This window comes from Chanodichthys erythropterus, chromosome 21 (genome assembly GCF_024489055.1).
Source record: "Chanodichthys erythropterus isolate Z2021 chromosome 21, ASM2448905v1, whole genome shotgun sequence".
Lineage (NCBI taxonomy): Eukaryota > Metazoa > Chordata > Actinopteri > Cypriniformes > Xenocyprididae > Chanodichthys > Chanodichthys erythropterus.
This window is the reverse complement of record NC_090241.1, coordinates 1,391,962-1,406,778: the sequence shown is the minus strand read 5'-3', so window position 1 is coordinate 1,406,778 and position 14,817 is coordinate 1,391,962. Positions and strand designations below refer to the sequence as shown.

Sequence of the window (14,817 nt, the reverse complement as noted above, 5' to 3'; positions counted from 1 at the left end):
TGTAACTGATAGATTTGAATATTGGAGGGGTTACCCCCCCCCCACCCCCCCCCCCCCCCCCCCGCAAACTACGCCGCTGGTATCAATAAATGTAATCAGTAAATGTATCAATAAAATTCAGTGTATTGGTGTGAGAACATGTTTCTTGAAATTAGAATTACTGTATCATTTTAAAATACAAAATGATCGGTAAGACATGTGAAGACCATTCAATAGCTCATCTAATAACATCCTCAAAGAAACGAGTGAGAATATGCGTGATCTAAAACAACATGTGCAAAAATAATACACACTGTTTCTGATTTTTAGGCAGAAAGATCTCAAGAAAAGCTTATGGTATATATTCTTTTGGTTAGGATATTGATATAGGAACTGCTGTTGCGAATAAAGTTTAATTTATGATGATTATGATAAACCTACAGTAGATACAATTTCATACCAGTGTCTTCCCTCATACCAAGTTAACCACTATTACTGTAAATCATGACATGCCTAATAAGATCAAAAGTAGCAAAGTGACTGATCATAAAGAGCTTGTGACACAGGGAACAGTAAACCAGAGGTTTAGTAAAGCATATAGTGAGTGTGTTAATAGAGTTGTAGATGAAAATCTAAAATTTCACGCTCTTTCATTCACACGTTTAGCTGTTTGGTGCCCTCTGGCGGATGATGCTGCAAATAACACTAGACGAGTAAACCATTAAAGGGATAATTCACCCAAAAATGAAAATGATCCCATGATATACTCACCCTCAAGCCATCCTAGGTGAATAGGATATTCTTTCTTTCAGACGTATACAGTCAGAGTTATATTTAAAAATGTCCTGCCTGATCCAAGCTTTGCAATGGCAGTGAGTGGCTGGTGAAAAGTTGAAGCCCTAAACAGAACATCTCACATCATAAAAGTACTCCACACGGCTCTGGGGGGTTCATAAAGGCCTTCTGAAGTGAATCGATGCCATTGTGTATGAAAAATATCCATATTTAAAACTTTATAAACTGTAATACTAACTTCCTGCAGACTGCCGTACGCATTGATTTATGGTGGAAGAGAAACCTTGAACCAACGCATGATGACGAACGCGGAAGCTCAGAGGATAGAGCAAAACAAAACACGGGTCGTGAAATAGAAGTTTAAAGAATTTTTAAAGAGAAATGTCGGTTGATTTCGATATATGAGGAGAAGAGCTTCAGTTTGTTGCACAGCCCTATTTGTTTAAACCGCGAGAGGCATCTAAGCTCACAATGCTCCTACATCCTACGTCATGCTCCTCGTAATCTTGAATCAGAATACCTCTTCTTGCAGCATCTCTTCTCTGATGACGAGGGCGGGGCAACCTGTCACTCACATGAGATCCACCAATAGCAAACCACAACCATCCAATCAATTCCCCACAGACAAAATCAAGCCCCGCCCTACATTTGTTCTTGTTTGCAAAGCGTTTCACTCGGATATACGACAGAATAGGAAAGAAAAGACTAGTGCACCTTCCATTTAATTTTAACTTTAAAAGAAAATCATAAAATTTCATGGTAAAAAAATTCACAAATACAACAAAGCAAAAATGCATTTATTACATTTGCATATATTCAAATGTATTCAATAACAATTTAATATTATTTATTAGTTTCAGGTTTATTCATTAAGCAGATGCTTTTACTTAAAGCAATTTATAGGCCTAAATGAGGAACATCATAAAACACAACATTTATAGTAAAAACTAGATTATTTAAACAGCGGAGATGCTGAAAAGAAGAGAGTGAGAAAACTATTATCTTAAAAAATAATAATAATAATGATATATAAATTATTTAAGAGACTCAAGAAACCCAGTTCTATTTACTTCTAACTCTTTAAAAAAAAAAAAAAAAAAAAATTGAAAGGTTTGCCATATGAGGTTTTTTTGTTAATTTATGAGGCTTTTATTAATGAAAATAGAACAATTTACAAACAGAGCATAGCATAAGACAGTGCAATACAAAGTGTGATATTAATTAGTAACAGGGGATCCGAAAATAAAATCATAATATTTTAAGCATGTTAATGACTTTTTGTTATTTAACAATTTCAGAGAAGATATAAAACAATCAAATTCCACTAAAAATACCCTTAATATTGGGGATGAATTTAAGCATTTTTGTTTATGTATATACAATTTTGCCAACAATATGAGTAAGTTAACAGTGTATTCAAGGCCTTTGTTAACATTGTTTTCATAGTACACAATAATATCCTTTAAAGAAAATTAGAATTTATCTTTTACTAGATTAAAAATAAATTCTGCCATTTTCTTTCAAAAAATGTGGGTAACTTTACAATCAAAAAACAAATGTGTTAACGCTTCTTTCTCATTTTTGCAAAAGGAGCATAAATCATCAATATCAGAGTATCTTGAAATTATTGATTTAACAGGGTAGATGGTATGCAAAATTTTAAAATGCATTTCTTTAGTTTTGTTATTGATACAGTATTTAAAGGGGATTAACCAATTAGCAGCCTTCCAATTAATATTATCAATAATATTGAGTTCCAAAAGAATTTTCCACTAGGTGTTATTTTATTTTGATTTTGGAAAACAGTATATGTTTATTCTTGCATTTTTTATCAATCAGTTCAAGACCATTTAAAATTAATTTTGGTTTTGTCATTATTGTAGGGTTATAACGAATATGACTTTTAACAAGATGAACAAGAATAAGAGGAATAGCTTTAATGACCGAATTAAATTCCTTAAAGATTTTTATTTTTTTATTTTTTTTTTCTCTTTATTAAATCTATACAATACAAAGAATAAGAACACAACAAATAGACTCATTAATACAAACATATCAGATAAGACAAGAGCAGGGCCAGGGGGAATTTCAAATAAATACATTAAAGATAGAGCATAACTGAATGGTTTTAGCAGCCTTCAAATTTTTTGAATCATAAATGGAATTTATGAATTCCTTAAAGATTTGCCATATGAGGCTAATGCGGGCTGACGTCTTCTTATCACGTCATCACGCCTCGTTCGCTATTGGCCAACACAGGTCAGGTGATCAAAACAGTATCATGGCGGCGTCCGCAGCTGTCCGGGCGGGCATGAGTTTTACTCAGCGGTTCGTCCGAGTTTCGCCGGACTGCAGCATCTGTCCGCTTCACCGGTTAAAGATTTGTACTGGAGTCGCGGTTGGACGAGCGGTCGATGGGTTTTCAGCTCCCAACAGGCGCCTGCAGACCAGCATCGGTGCGTTTATCACACATACACAATTCAACCCCTGATGGCGTATTAGTAGTTTGCGTAACTGTGTTTTTGTGTGTGTCAGGTGTGTGTCAGAGTGAAGACAGCAGCTCACCTGAGGAGGACAGACACGAGCATGTGTGAGTGTACAGACCCTGCTGTGTCGTGACTCTCAAACTGTTGCTGGACTGACTGATGTATGTGATCTTTACTCTAGTGTTAATGTTGTGTATATCGACCGGTCCGGACAGAGGATTCCTGTCAAGGCGAAAGTTGGCGATAATGTTCTTTACCTGGCGCACAAACATGGCATTGAGCTCGAAGGTGAGTTCAAACGTCTTAACTGTGTCTTTAAGGTTCACCTTCATAATCTGCAAGGGCTTAGGTTTGATTTTGACATTGATGGGAAGCATTTTAGTATTTGTGATAGATTTTTGATCATCCAGATCCAAAACAAACAAACAAACAAAACTGTTAATTGAAAGAAAACAAGTTGACAAAAGACTGAATCCAACATTTGGCAAAAACAGCATAACTTAGGTTAAAAAAAAAAAAAAAAAAATCGGGGGGAATGTTATGCCCTGTGTGTGCAAAGTCAGTAAGTTTGAGTCAAATATGATAACACTAAATTATTAGTCCACTTTTAAATAACATTTTCCTGATCTTTTACTCTCCCCCCCCTCCCCCCCCCCCATGTCATCCAAGATGTTCATGTCTTTCTTTCTTCAGTGGAAAAGAAATTTTAGAGGAAAACATTCCAGGATTTTTCTCCATATAGTGGACTTCACTGGGGTTCAACGGGTTGAAGGTCCAAATGTCAGTTTCAGTGCAGCTTCAAAGAGCTCTACATGATCCCAGACGAGGAATAAGAGTCTGATCTAGAGAAACCATCGGTCATTTTCTTAAAAAAAAAATACAACTGTATATGCTTAATAAACACAAATGATCGCCTTGAATTTACTTCCGGTTTCAGCATCCTTCAAAACGCTTACGCTGTATGTCCTAGTAATTGTGACCGAAAGTGCATAGAAGTGTGCCATATGGGATCCAGCCTTACTTGACTTTATTTACATATGTGACCTTGAAGGAATCTAAAAGTAATCAGATTACATTACTTTCATATTGTGGTGCTTGTATTACGTTACTGAATACTTTTTTATGAAGTAATTTGTAAGTGTAACTTAAGACATTTTTACATACTGCTGATAGACGCTTGCTTTCAAACGCTCACGTGTGTATCTGTGTTAGTGCTTGGTGAAGTGCCAAACATGTCTATTTACAACATGTTTTTGAAGCGTTGATCATTGTAGCCAATCACAGACATATCTGTTAAGTGTGTGAACACAGCGGCCAATCAGAGGTTAGAGGTAAGAATTCACTCAAAATGCTACGGGGAAATGCTGGTATCACATTTCAGTACATTTTTTTTTAAATTTCAGTACCGAAGTCCGTATGTTTGACAACCCTACTCCCAACTCTGTCCCTAGTGTCTCTACTAAATTCCCTGCCGTTGTTTGCCTGTGTCTCATGTTGTTCTGTTTTCAGGGGCCTGTGAAGCATCTCTAGCCTGCTCGACGTGTCACGTGTACGTGAACAGCGAATACTACGATAAACTTCCAGAACCTGAAGAAAGGCAAGTAGAATACAAGGCATAATGGTAGAGCTGCACGATTAACTGTTAAAAGTTTGTGATTTTGATTCAAATACCCACATGATCTTGTTACTAAATGACAACGATTCAAAGATGTCTAGGCATGAAACAGTTTATAGTTCAGATATAAACACTGCTGTCTACACTAGTGTTCAAAATAGAGTAAATCACCTTTTGAAAGTGACTTGACACTTAAAAAAAAAAGATGATCAATTACATCGTTACACCAGTAGGAGGCGACAAGTGACTGTTAAAAATGTATTTGTCATTGAATCATTCATTCAAGAGATTTGTTCAAAAACACTGATTCATGCAGTAATGAAATGAGTGAGTCATTGAATCATTCATTCAAGAGATTCATTCAAAAACACTGATTCATACAGTAATGAAATGAGTGAGTCATTGAATCTTTCATTCAAACGGATTTTTTTTTTATTAAAATCATTTAAATAGACTGCAGCAATTAACATTTTGTCAAACTCTAGTAAATTGCATTATACAGAATCGTGGGAGAATCATGATCGGTATTTTAAACACAGAAGTGATTCTCAGTTTATTCAGAGTCATGCAGCTCTACATAATGGTGTTCTTCACCAATCATTAACGAGCGTCACACGTGTGTTGTCCCTGCAGGGAGGACGATATGTTGGACATGGCGCCGATGCTGCAGGAGAATTCCCGTCTGGGCTGCCAGATCATCCTGACTCCGGAGTTGGACGGCATCGAGCTGACGATGCCCAAGGTCACGCGGAACTTCTACGTGGACGGTCACGTGCCCAAACCTCACTGAGCTCCGGGGTCAGGAAAGGAGAGTTTAAGCGAGAGCTCCAAAGGCCAGGGGTACAGATCGCAAAGCACAGTGGGATACAGACTCTAAATGAAGCCTCTTCCTGTGAGCAGGTTTATAGTCGTTAAAGGCTTGTTAAGTGTGTGACATGAACGGCCCGTGTGGGAATCTCTCGCTCTCATCCGGTGAGCTGAAGAGCGCAGATCTCTTGAGCTCCAGCTGAATTTGGTCCACAGGTATTTCCACCACTCCGATCGTTCATTATCCTTCATATAACCTGATTTACAGAACATTATAGATATAGTATATTTTTTAGCTTAAATGCACTGATCACATCAACATCCAATACCTGTTTCTCTCTGTTTCTTTTCTTTTGTATGAATAAAATGAGCCTATTTTGAGACCATTAAGATTTTCGGCATTGTGACATTTGGGCACATATGTTTCTCATGACTAACTTCTGAGTTTTGCAATTTACATTTTGCAGTTTACTTGATGGCTTACTGTACTGCAGGAGAATTGTGCAAAATACACTATATACACTACCGTTCAAAAGTTTGGGGTCTTGAAGGTTGTTTTAATGTTGTTTAATGAAGTCCCTTCTGCTCACAAAGGCTGCATTTATTTGATCAAAAATACAGTAAAAATTGTGAAATATTATTCCAGTGTAAATCAACTGTTTTCTATGTGAATATATAGTAAAGTGTAATTCATTCCTGTGATCAAAAGCTGAATTTTCAGCATCATTACTCCAGTCTTCAGTGTCACATGATCCTTCAGAAATCATTCTGATATGATGATTTGATGCTCAACAAACATTTTGGATGCCTGATGAAGATCATACAATCGAAACGTTGCCAATAAAAAACTTTTTTATGGATTTGCAAGTTGATAGTGTACGGGATTTTCCTTGTTTTCCCGTACTAGTGTTCTTTCCTACACACCTATCTATGACCTACAGGTGTGCGATTATCAATGTTGAAAACAGTTGTGCTGCTTTATATTTTTGTGAACTTTTGTGCATTTTATTTTTCATGAATATAAAGTTAAAAAGAACAGCTTTTATTTGAAATAGAAATCTTTAGTAACATTAGAAATGTATTTACTGGCACTTTTGATCAGTTTAATGTGTCCTTCCTGAATAAAAATATTAATTTCTTTCCAAATAAAAAAAGTACACTACTATTAAAAGATTTGAGGTCTATTTAACAAAGAATCCTGAAAAAATGGTTTACATTGATAATAATAAATGTTTTAAATGATTTCTGAAGGATCATGTGACACTGAAGACTGGAGTAATGATGCTGAAAATTCAGCTTTTGATCACAGGAATAAATTACACTTTACTATATATTCACATAGAAAACAGCTGATTTACACTGGAATAATATTTCACAATTTTTACTGTATGTTTGATCAAATAAATGCAGCCTTTGTGAGCAAAAGAGAGAAACATTTAAAACTCTTGCAGACGCCAAACATTTGACGGTAGTACAAGTAAAAATGAAGGATGTGCAATAAATATGACCATGATATATAACTCATTTTAAAAGCAGGCTTAATTTTATTCATGCAAAATATAACTTCTTATTTCTTTCTTTTTTTTTTTTCTCGGGGTGAAGTATGACGCATTTCATGAGATTCACCAAAGAATACAGAAGCATTCCACATTACAAATGATTTCTGGTTTTCATAAATTTTATTTTTCCTGTGTGCAACTGTAGAGAAAAACATGAGAGTTATTGATGCTGCAGAAAGAGTCATTTGTGTTTGATGGATCAGTTCATGCGTCCGTCTGAAACAGTCCTTCTGTGCTGTTCTGAAGTTCACTTCATTACTAAACCCTGAACACACAAACCTGTCATTCGTCACACATTTCTCCTGTCTCCGCTCAGGTCATTGTGTGCACAGATGAAATTATTCATCACACTTTAGAAACCACTATCTGTTGAAGGTTCATACAATAATGAATAAGACCTGTTTAATTTGTTGATGAATTAAATAAACAGTAATGTGTCACCTTATGTGTGTCTGGAGTCTGATATGAATAAACATAATTCCCAGATCCACTTCATACAGTATTACTGAAAATACAAATACGTAAATGTGAGTAAATAAAACACTTTACAATAAGGTCTCACTAAGGTTATCCTTAGATAAAGCATTAACTAACATGAACAATATGTTTTTGTGGCATTATTTGTTAATTTTAGTAAAAATAGAATTATTGTTCATGTTCACAATGCATTAAATTTAACAAATACAAATTTGCATTTTCATGTGAAAATGCTGAAATTAACATTGACTAAGATTAATAAATTGTGAATGTGTTAATTTTCAGTTCATGTTAGCAAAGGAAAACTTTAGTGTTATCAGTACTTTCTGAGTGAATCTGGAGCTTCCGAAGGACAGGTGAGATCCGGAACACCTGCTCATCATCACGTCACGTGACAGTCTGTATTACATGTGAAAGGATTCCGTTCACCACAGTCCTGCTACAGTGTTACAGCGGCTCGTTCTCATGTGGTGAGTGTATTTACATCTGTTCATAACCACACACGATCACATCATCTTAACCTCTGACCTCGCTGAATCACGTCAAACTGCTGAGGAACGTGAGCTCGAGCTGCGCGCGGGAGATTTTCTGTTACTTTGTAGCGACTCCTGAGAGAAAACTCGTCGATCTGTTACATTGTAAGTTCTGACGTTTATGACCAATTATGAGCTGTGACTGAAATATTACAGTGCAGAGCTAAACTGTGAGTTGCTGATAGGCAAATTTATTATCACTTAAAGTTTATTTTGGTTTTGACAGATTTTCCTCAGTTTAGATTTAAACGTGACTGATTAAACCCAGAGATTTAAGAGCGAGTCTTTAAAATATGTAATTTGATGTAATTTCTATAGCATTAAACACCTCATGGATAATCCTATATGACCGTCTTTTGTGCTTTTGGTCTTTACGATGGTGAGTGAACAGATGTGTGACTACCAAAATACATAAGAAGAACTGGAATATAGTGGTGAATTCAGGTTGATTGGGACACTTTTTTGCCATTGAGATGACTGGGGGAAAGTCCCAATCAACAAACCTGTTTTATAAACAATTTAAAGAAAATGAAATTCTTATTTTTATTCAGCAAGTATGCATTAAATGTATCAAATGTGACAGTAAACACATTTATAATGTTACAAAAGATTCTGTCAAATAAATGTTGTTCTTTTGAACTTTCTATTCACTAAAGAATCCTGAAGAATAAAATGTATCAGTTTCCACAAAAATCTGAAGCAGGACAAATGTTTTCAACATTGATAATAATTATAAATGTTTATTGAGCATCAAATCATCATATCAGAATGATTTCTGAAGGATCATGTGACACTGAAGAGTGGAGTATGATGCTGAAAATTCAGCTTTGATCACAGGAATAAATGACTTCACTATATATTCACATAGAAAACAGCTGATTTAAATTGAAATATTATTATTTTTTTAAATATTACTGTTATTACAGTATTTTTTTATCTAAATAAATGCAGCTTTGATGAGCATAAGAGGCTTTTTAAAGGGATAGTTCACCCAAAAAATGAAAATTCGGTCATCATTTACTCACCCTCAGGTTGTTTCAAACCTGTATGATTTTCTTTAAAATATTTTCTTTTGTGTTCAGCAGAAGAAAGAAATTCATACAGGTTTGAAACAGTTTGAGGATCAGTAAATGATGACAGAATTTTCTTTTTTTTTTGGGTGAACTATCCCTTTAAAAGGGTGGTTGATTTATGATTTCACTTTTTTAACTTTAGTTCACAAACGAGGGTCAATTCAACACAAAAGATGAACATGACGGCACATGCTAGTGGATGAGTTGAATCAACTCCACAGCAACTACATCAATTTATCCACTAACCATTCAGAAACGTCTAAAAGTTGTAACTTCTTCCTGAGTCTCTCCATCAGTGTCGACTCCGGTTTGAACAATGTAAGGCTGAACACTTTCCTCATTTTGTCTGCGTGAGATTCTCCAGCTTTGTTGTTGTTGAGCTGTTAAAGCTCCGCCCTCTTCTGGAAAGCGGAGCTCATTTGCATTTAAAGGGACACACACAAAAACGGCGTGTTTTTGTTCAAATTTGACAAGCTATAATAATTGATCTGTGGGGGATTTTAAACTGAAACTTCAGACACATTCTGGGGACACCAGACACTTGTATTATATATTGTGAAAGGGTCCCTTTTAATACTATTATTCCATATTTGAAAAGCTTCAGAAATGCTTGTCTCAGTTTTTGTCCCTCTCTTTTTCAGCAAACAGATGAGGGAATATGAGTTCTCATGCACGTGATCCTGCAGAAGATGTGCAGCACCAGCAGGTCACCCAGTCCACAATCCTCCTCCTGCTCCAGGAGGCCACGAATCTCGCTCCTCCCGCAGATGACGGGAGCTTGAGTTCCGGAGCGTCGCGTGGAGAGAATCCAGACAGCGGCTCACTCATCCTCTCCGGCCCTCAAGACTCCGAGTTCACGGGCTCTTTCTCCATAATGCGAGAGTCTGACCGCAGCAGTGCATGGGAAGTGATGCGTCTGATCAACCAGCAGTGCGAGCGGCTGCTTCAGTCCGGAGGTCCGGTTGATCTCGACTCATCAGACGGCACAGAGGCCGTTATGCTGTCCAGACCTCCCGAGTGTCCCGCTGTTTCCTCCAGCAGCGTCCCGTCCAACGCATATTTCTCAGTTGCGGTCGTCTACAGCTCTGAGCCTGTGATGGATGTGGAGGAAGCTAAAGAAAGCGATGATCTCGCTGAGCTTATAAAGACAAACATGAGTGACGTCAGTGAAAAGTGTTTGACAGAAAACACGCCTGTCGAGTCCAAAGACGAGGGCTGTTCTGATCAGGGCGAATCCACAGGAAGTGACTGTCCTCTTGACTTCACTTCCTGTTTAGTGTCTGAGCGCGATGCTGAGAGTGCGTGGCTCCCTCTGAACGCCTCTGAAAATGCATCTTCATCACAGCCAGCTGACCTCAACAATAATCTCATAGAGACTCAGAATAAAGACATCCAGACGTCATCATGGGACGCCCGCAGGCGCACGCAGAGGAAACAGCCTCGTCCCGCCCGGAGCCCCGACCCGCAGGACCCTGATGTGCAGGGCGTCACCTTCAGCATGTATCCGGTAGTGGACGGCGACACGGATCAGAGCAGACTGATCATCACCTCTAATTACAGGTGGAGCTGCTCTTCTCTGATTGAGCCGTATCATATTTCTGTAAGATGAGAGTGATGTTGTGTTCTCCTCTGCTCAGTGAGGAGATCAGACGCTTGAGAAGGAGCAGGAGCAGCCGCTGCAGATCTCTCCAAACCTGCCAGAGGAGCAGCTGCTCTGAGGAGGAGAGCGACGCCTGCGGTCTGTCCAGTCAGTACCAGACACATCCACCAGAGGGTGTGCATCACACACTCAGTCGCTCATCACTAGCTCTAGTACACATACTGATCAAACCTGTGTGTGTTTGTGCTCCAGACATGAATGATTACTCAAATCACGTGTGTTGATGAGGAAAGTGTGCTTCTACTTTAAGTGATCAAATGGTGCCATTTTAAAGTTGTTTTTTTTTACATAAAATCTAAGTTAATATTTCAATAATTCATCAACACATTCACATGTTCAAGGTTCTCTGATGTTGGTTAATGGTCACATGACATGCAGGACGATTTATTTTATTAATATATGGGTTGCACAAGAAATTATATTTCAGTTATTTGTCATATATGGTGTTTTTACAGAGATATGTTGAAACCAACTTTATTAGTAGTAGTATTAGTTTGGTAACACTTTACAATATGTTCTTTTAATGCATTAAATAACATGAATTAACAATGAGCAATATTCTCGCAGCCTTTCTTAATGTTAGTTAATAAAAATGTGGTAACACTTTACAATACGGTTCATTTGTTAAACATTAGTTAATGGATTAACTAACATGAACTAACAATGAGCAATACATTTAATGATGTATTAGTAAATGTTGAAATTAACATTAACAAATATTAATAAATGCTTTAGAAGTGCAGTTCATTATTAGTTCATGTTAACTAATGTAGTTAACTAACGTTAACTAATGAACCATATTGTAAAGTGTTACCAAAAATGTTCATGTTCACAGTGCATTAATATTAATATAGATTAATGTTGTAGAAGTTCATATTAACTAGTTAATTTTTGTAAAGTGTTACCATTAGTTTTAACTCTAATTATAAAAAATGACGACACATTAGTTTTGCGAATTATAGTTGTATTGTAAAATAAATTAATATTTGATAATTATAAAATTGGTAACACTTTATAATGTCTCATTAATTAATAATGATTATTGCATTAAGTAACATTAACAATGAGCTAGACATTTCTTCCAGTATTTATTAAAGTTATTTAATAAAAGCACAGTTGTTTATTGTTAATATTAGCTCAGGTCCATTAATGAATATTAACAGATACAACTTTTCATTTTAATAATGTATTAGTAAATGTTGAAATTAGCTTTAACTAAGATTAATAAATGCCTTTAGAATTATTTTTCCTTTGTAAATTCATGTATATCCAGCATTAGCAGCTCTCTGACCTAAACTGGGTTCTGATTGGTTCATTGCATTCTAAACTTAATTGGCAATCAATAGTTGAAGATATTAAGGTGTGCTGACCCAAAGATCTTTTACAAACCTGAGCCAAGTTTAATCCAGTAACCAGCATCACAGCTGGAAAAGGGGCATGTCTGACTTTGACATGAATATATTGCCATTATTATGTAATCAAAATGAAAATTATTATTGCTGGTCTTTGATAATTGATCATTTTTGCACCAAAAAATAAGGATTTATGCTGATATTGTCCAAAACCACACTTTGCCAGGGGTGTTTCCAAACTTTTGGAGGGCAGTGTATATATGTTTGTCTACAATTGAGTTCATTTATTTGTAAACTGTTTTTCACAATACCTATTGTTTCAAATCAGCTTTACAGAACATGCTTGTTTTAATGTTACGGTTTAGAATTCTTTCAGGCATTCAAAACATTGAGCTTTTGTCGCTTCAAATCCTCAGCCGTTTATTTTAGTGGAATATCCACCCGCAGAAATGTTGAGAATTATGCGAATGTGTAAATAAAGCGCACGCTCATCTGTGATCCTAAAAGAAGATTGATGGATGGACCCGTGACTCTTCCGTACTGTGGAGATCTAATTGGAAGCATTTATTCAGTTTAGGGTCTCACTGAGCATTAGTTTTGTGGTTATGATGAAAGTGAAGAGTGCTGCTCGTTGATCTCGTCTGTTTGTTCCTCAGGGATTAAGATGTGTGCGTCCTGCTGTACGAGGAAGACTCCTCTCTGGAGAGACGCTGAAGACGGGACGCCCCTTTGTAACGCCTGTGGGATCAGGTACGTAAACTTCTCTGTATTATCTCTGTATTCTCATATTCTTTTGTATATTGATCAAGTTTTAGAGCTATATCTTTATCGTGGGACTTAATTGTGAATGATTCTTTCTGAAGAAATAAATGTTTTTTCTTCAAAATCTTTGCAATAACTCACTTCACATCTTTCCTTCAGCTTATGTTATTCATTGACACTTTCACTATCCCATCAGGTCACCATGGAGAAAATAAAGTCATGTGTTTTTCAGTTATTATTGTTTCACGTCACACTCTTACAAATAATGCTTCTTATTGGCATCAATAGTTCCATGAATAACCTTTAACATCCACAGAATCTTTTAATTCACAAAAGGTTCTTTGTAATGGAAAAAGCTTATTTTTAGATTAAAATGCTCTTCACACTAAGAAAAAACATTGTGTTATTTATTTTTTTATAACTGATCACTGAAAGGTTCTTTGGGGAACCAAAAATGGTTCTTCTATTGGTATAATTTTTAAGAGTGTTCAGAAGTAAAATGACTTATGAAAGCCAATTCATGTTGACACTTTTTTTTTTTGCATGTTTTTTTACATTTTAATTTAAGGTGTTCTTGTTACAGTGTAATTATAGTAAGTACTAATAAGTACATATACTTGCTATAGGGTTAAGGTATGGATTATAATTATGCATAATTTATAGTTATTACTAGAGTAAGAATGTGTAACAACAGCGTCACTGTGAAATAAAGTGTCACACAAAAGTCTGATGCATCCTGCACGTTTCATGTTTATTAGTTAGTAGTTTACGCAAAGCACTATTTTTGGAAATAATGAGTAGTAAATTATTATTCTTGGTGTTCGCACACTTTTGGGTTTTGCAGGTACAAGAAATATCGTGTGCGATGTCAGAAGTGCTGGAACATCCCGAAGAAGGAAGCAAACACCAACTCCAAGTGTCTGAAATGCGGCGACGTCCTGAAGCTGAAGTGCAGCAGCTGGTAGGACGTTCATTACCTCTTCACATCTGCTGAAGCTCTCAGATCTGAGCTTTTCTGTGTGCTGAGATGAACTTGTGACTCTTCATCTGAATGAACAGAGAGTCTGTTGTGATTCATGAGTCAAATAACTGAATCATTCTCAGGGTCTGTTATTGCGAACGGACTAAAGCTGTTCAGTTTGGTGCTGTACATGATTATTGATTGTTCACTTATTTAATTTACCCATTTTTCTTGTTTGTGACATCATATTTATTAATGAATTAAATTATTTATTGATTAATGTATTTTCTTTGGTCACTGTCATCTCTCTGATTTGTTTTGTGGCTATCTGATGTGTTTGTGTTCAGAGGGTGATCTGTGCTGGAATGAAATATTAAATTGTATTTATTATAGTCCTCTATTGTCAGTGTTTTCTTAAACGTTACATAAATACTTTATTATATAATTAATAAGACGGTATGCTAAATTTGACATGAATCAGTCATATTCATGTATGTAGATTCATATAAAAATCAGAAGATTCACAAAGTGTTCATAAAAGTGTTTTTGAACCTTTGAGTTCTGAAAGTTTTTATAGTACAATGAGGTCTTGCATGTCAAAAGATCAAGGAAATTATGATTTCTCAATTCATGACCCCTTTAAGAGTGTGTTTGCTCATTATGTTCAGGTCTTGGATCAGAACTGCAGTGGTTGTTTGTTGTGATCATCATGATCTGTGGCTTTTCTGTTTGTTTATATTGCAGTTTGAATTGTAAGG

General features: G+C 36.1%; 2 protein-coding genes across 7 annotated transcripts; both read left to right on the top strand.

Annotated features, from left to right (window-relative positions):
- The first annotated feature begins 3,043 nt into the window (after window positions 1-3,043).
- On the top strand, window positions 3,044-6,961 carry fdx2 (ferredoxin 2). The gene is made up of 5 exons (XM_067374510.1): window positions 3,044-3,230; window positions 3,310-3,364; window positions 3,442-3,548; window positions 4,770-4,857; window positions 5,509-6,961. The coding sequence occupies exons 1-5, from the start codon at window positions 3,056-3,058 to the stop codon at window positions 5,663-5,665; spliced, it is 582 nt and encodes a 193-aa protein (XP_067230611.1). The 5' UTR covers window positions 3,044-3,055; the 3' UTR covers window positions 5,666-6,961.
- On the top strand, window positions 5,772-14,400 carry zglp1 (zinc finger GATA like protein 1). 6 transcript variants are annotated; one of them, XM_067373243.1, is made up of 6 exons: window positions 5,814-5,898; window positions 8,004-8,188; window positions 9,973-10,884; window positions 10,962-11,098; window positions 12,993-13,086; window positions 13,943-14,400. In XM_067373243.1, the coding sequence occupies exons 3-6, from the start codon at window positions 9,983-9,985 to the stop codon at window positions 14,061-14,063; spliced, it is 1,254 nt and encodes a 417-aa protein (XP_067229344.1). In that variant the 5' UTR covers window positions 5,814-5,898; window positions 8,004-8,188; window positions 9,973-9,982; the 3' UTR covers window positions 14,064-14,400. The 6 variants fall into 6 exon arrangements, with proteins under 6 accessions (XP_067229345.1, XP_067229344.1, XP_067229349.1 ...); XM_067373248.1 differs by having other exon boundaries at window positions 9,966-10,884; window positions 10,962-11,062; XM_067373245.1 differs by having other exon boundaries at window positions 9,966-10,884; window positions 10,962-11,071.
- Window positions 14,401-14,817: the final 417 nt, after the last annotated feature.

Coding starts and splice junctions, on each gene's coding strand:
- fdx2 (XM_067374510.1), top strand. CDS start 3,056: ATGGCGGCGTCCGCAGCTGTCCGGGCGGGCATGAGTTTTACTCAGCGG. Junction 3,549..4,769: donor ACATGGCATTGAGCTCGAAG/GTGAGTTCAAAC, acceptor TTCTGTTTTCAG/GGGCCTGTGAAGCATCTCTA. Junction 4,858..5,508: donor CTTCCAGAACCTGAAGAAAG/GCAAGTAGAATA, acceptor TTGTCCCTGCAG/GGAGGACGATATGTTGGACA.
- zglp1 (XM_067373244.1), top strand. CDS start 9,983: ATGAGTTCTCATGCACGTGATCCTGCAGAAGATGTGCAGCACCAGCAG. Junction 10,885..10,961: donor ATCATCACCTCTAATTACAG/GTGGAGCTGCTC, acceptor TCCTCTGCTCAG/TGAGGAGATCAGACGCTTGA. Junction 11,099..12,992: donor CCAGACACATCCACCAGAGG/GTGTGCATCACA, acceptor TTTGTTCCTCAG/GGATTAAGATGTGTGCGTCC.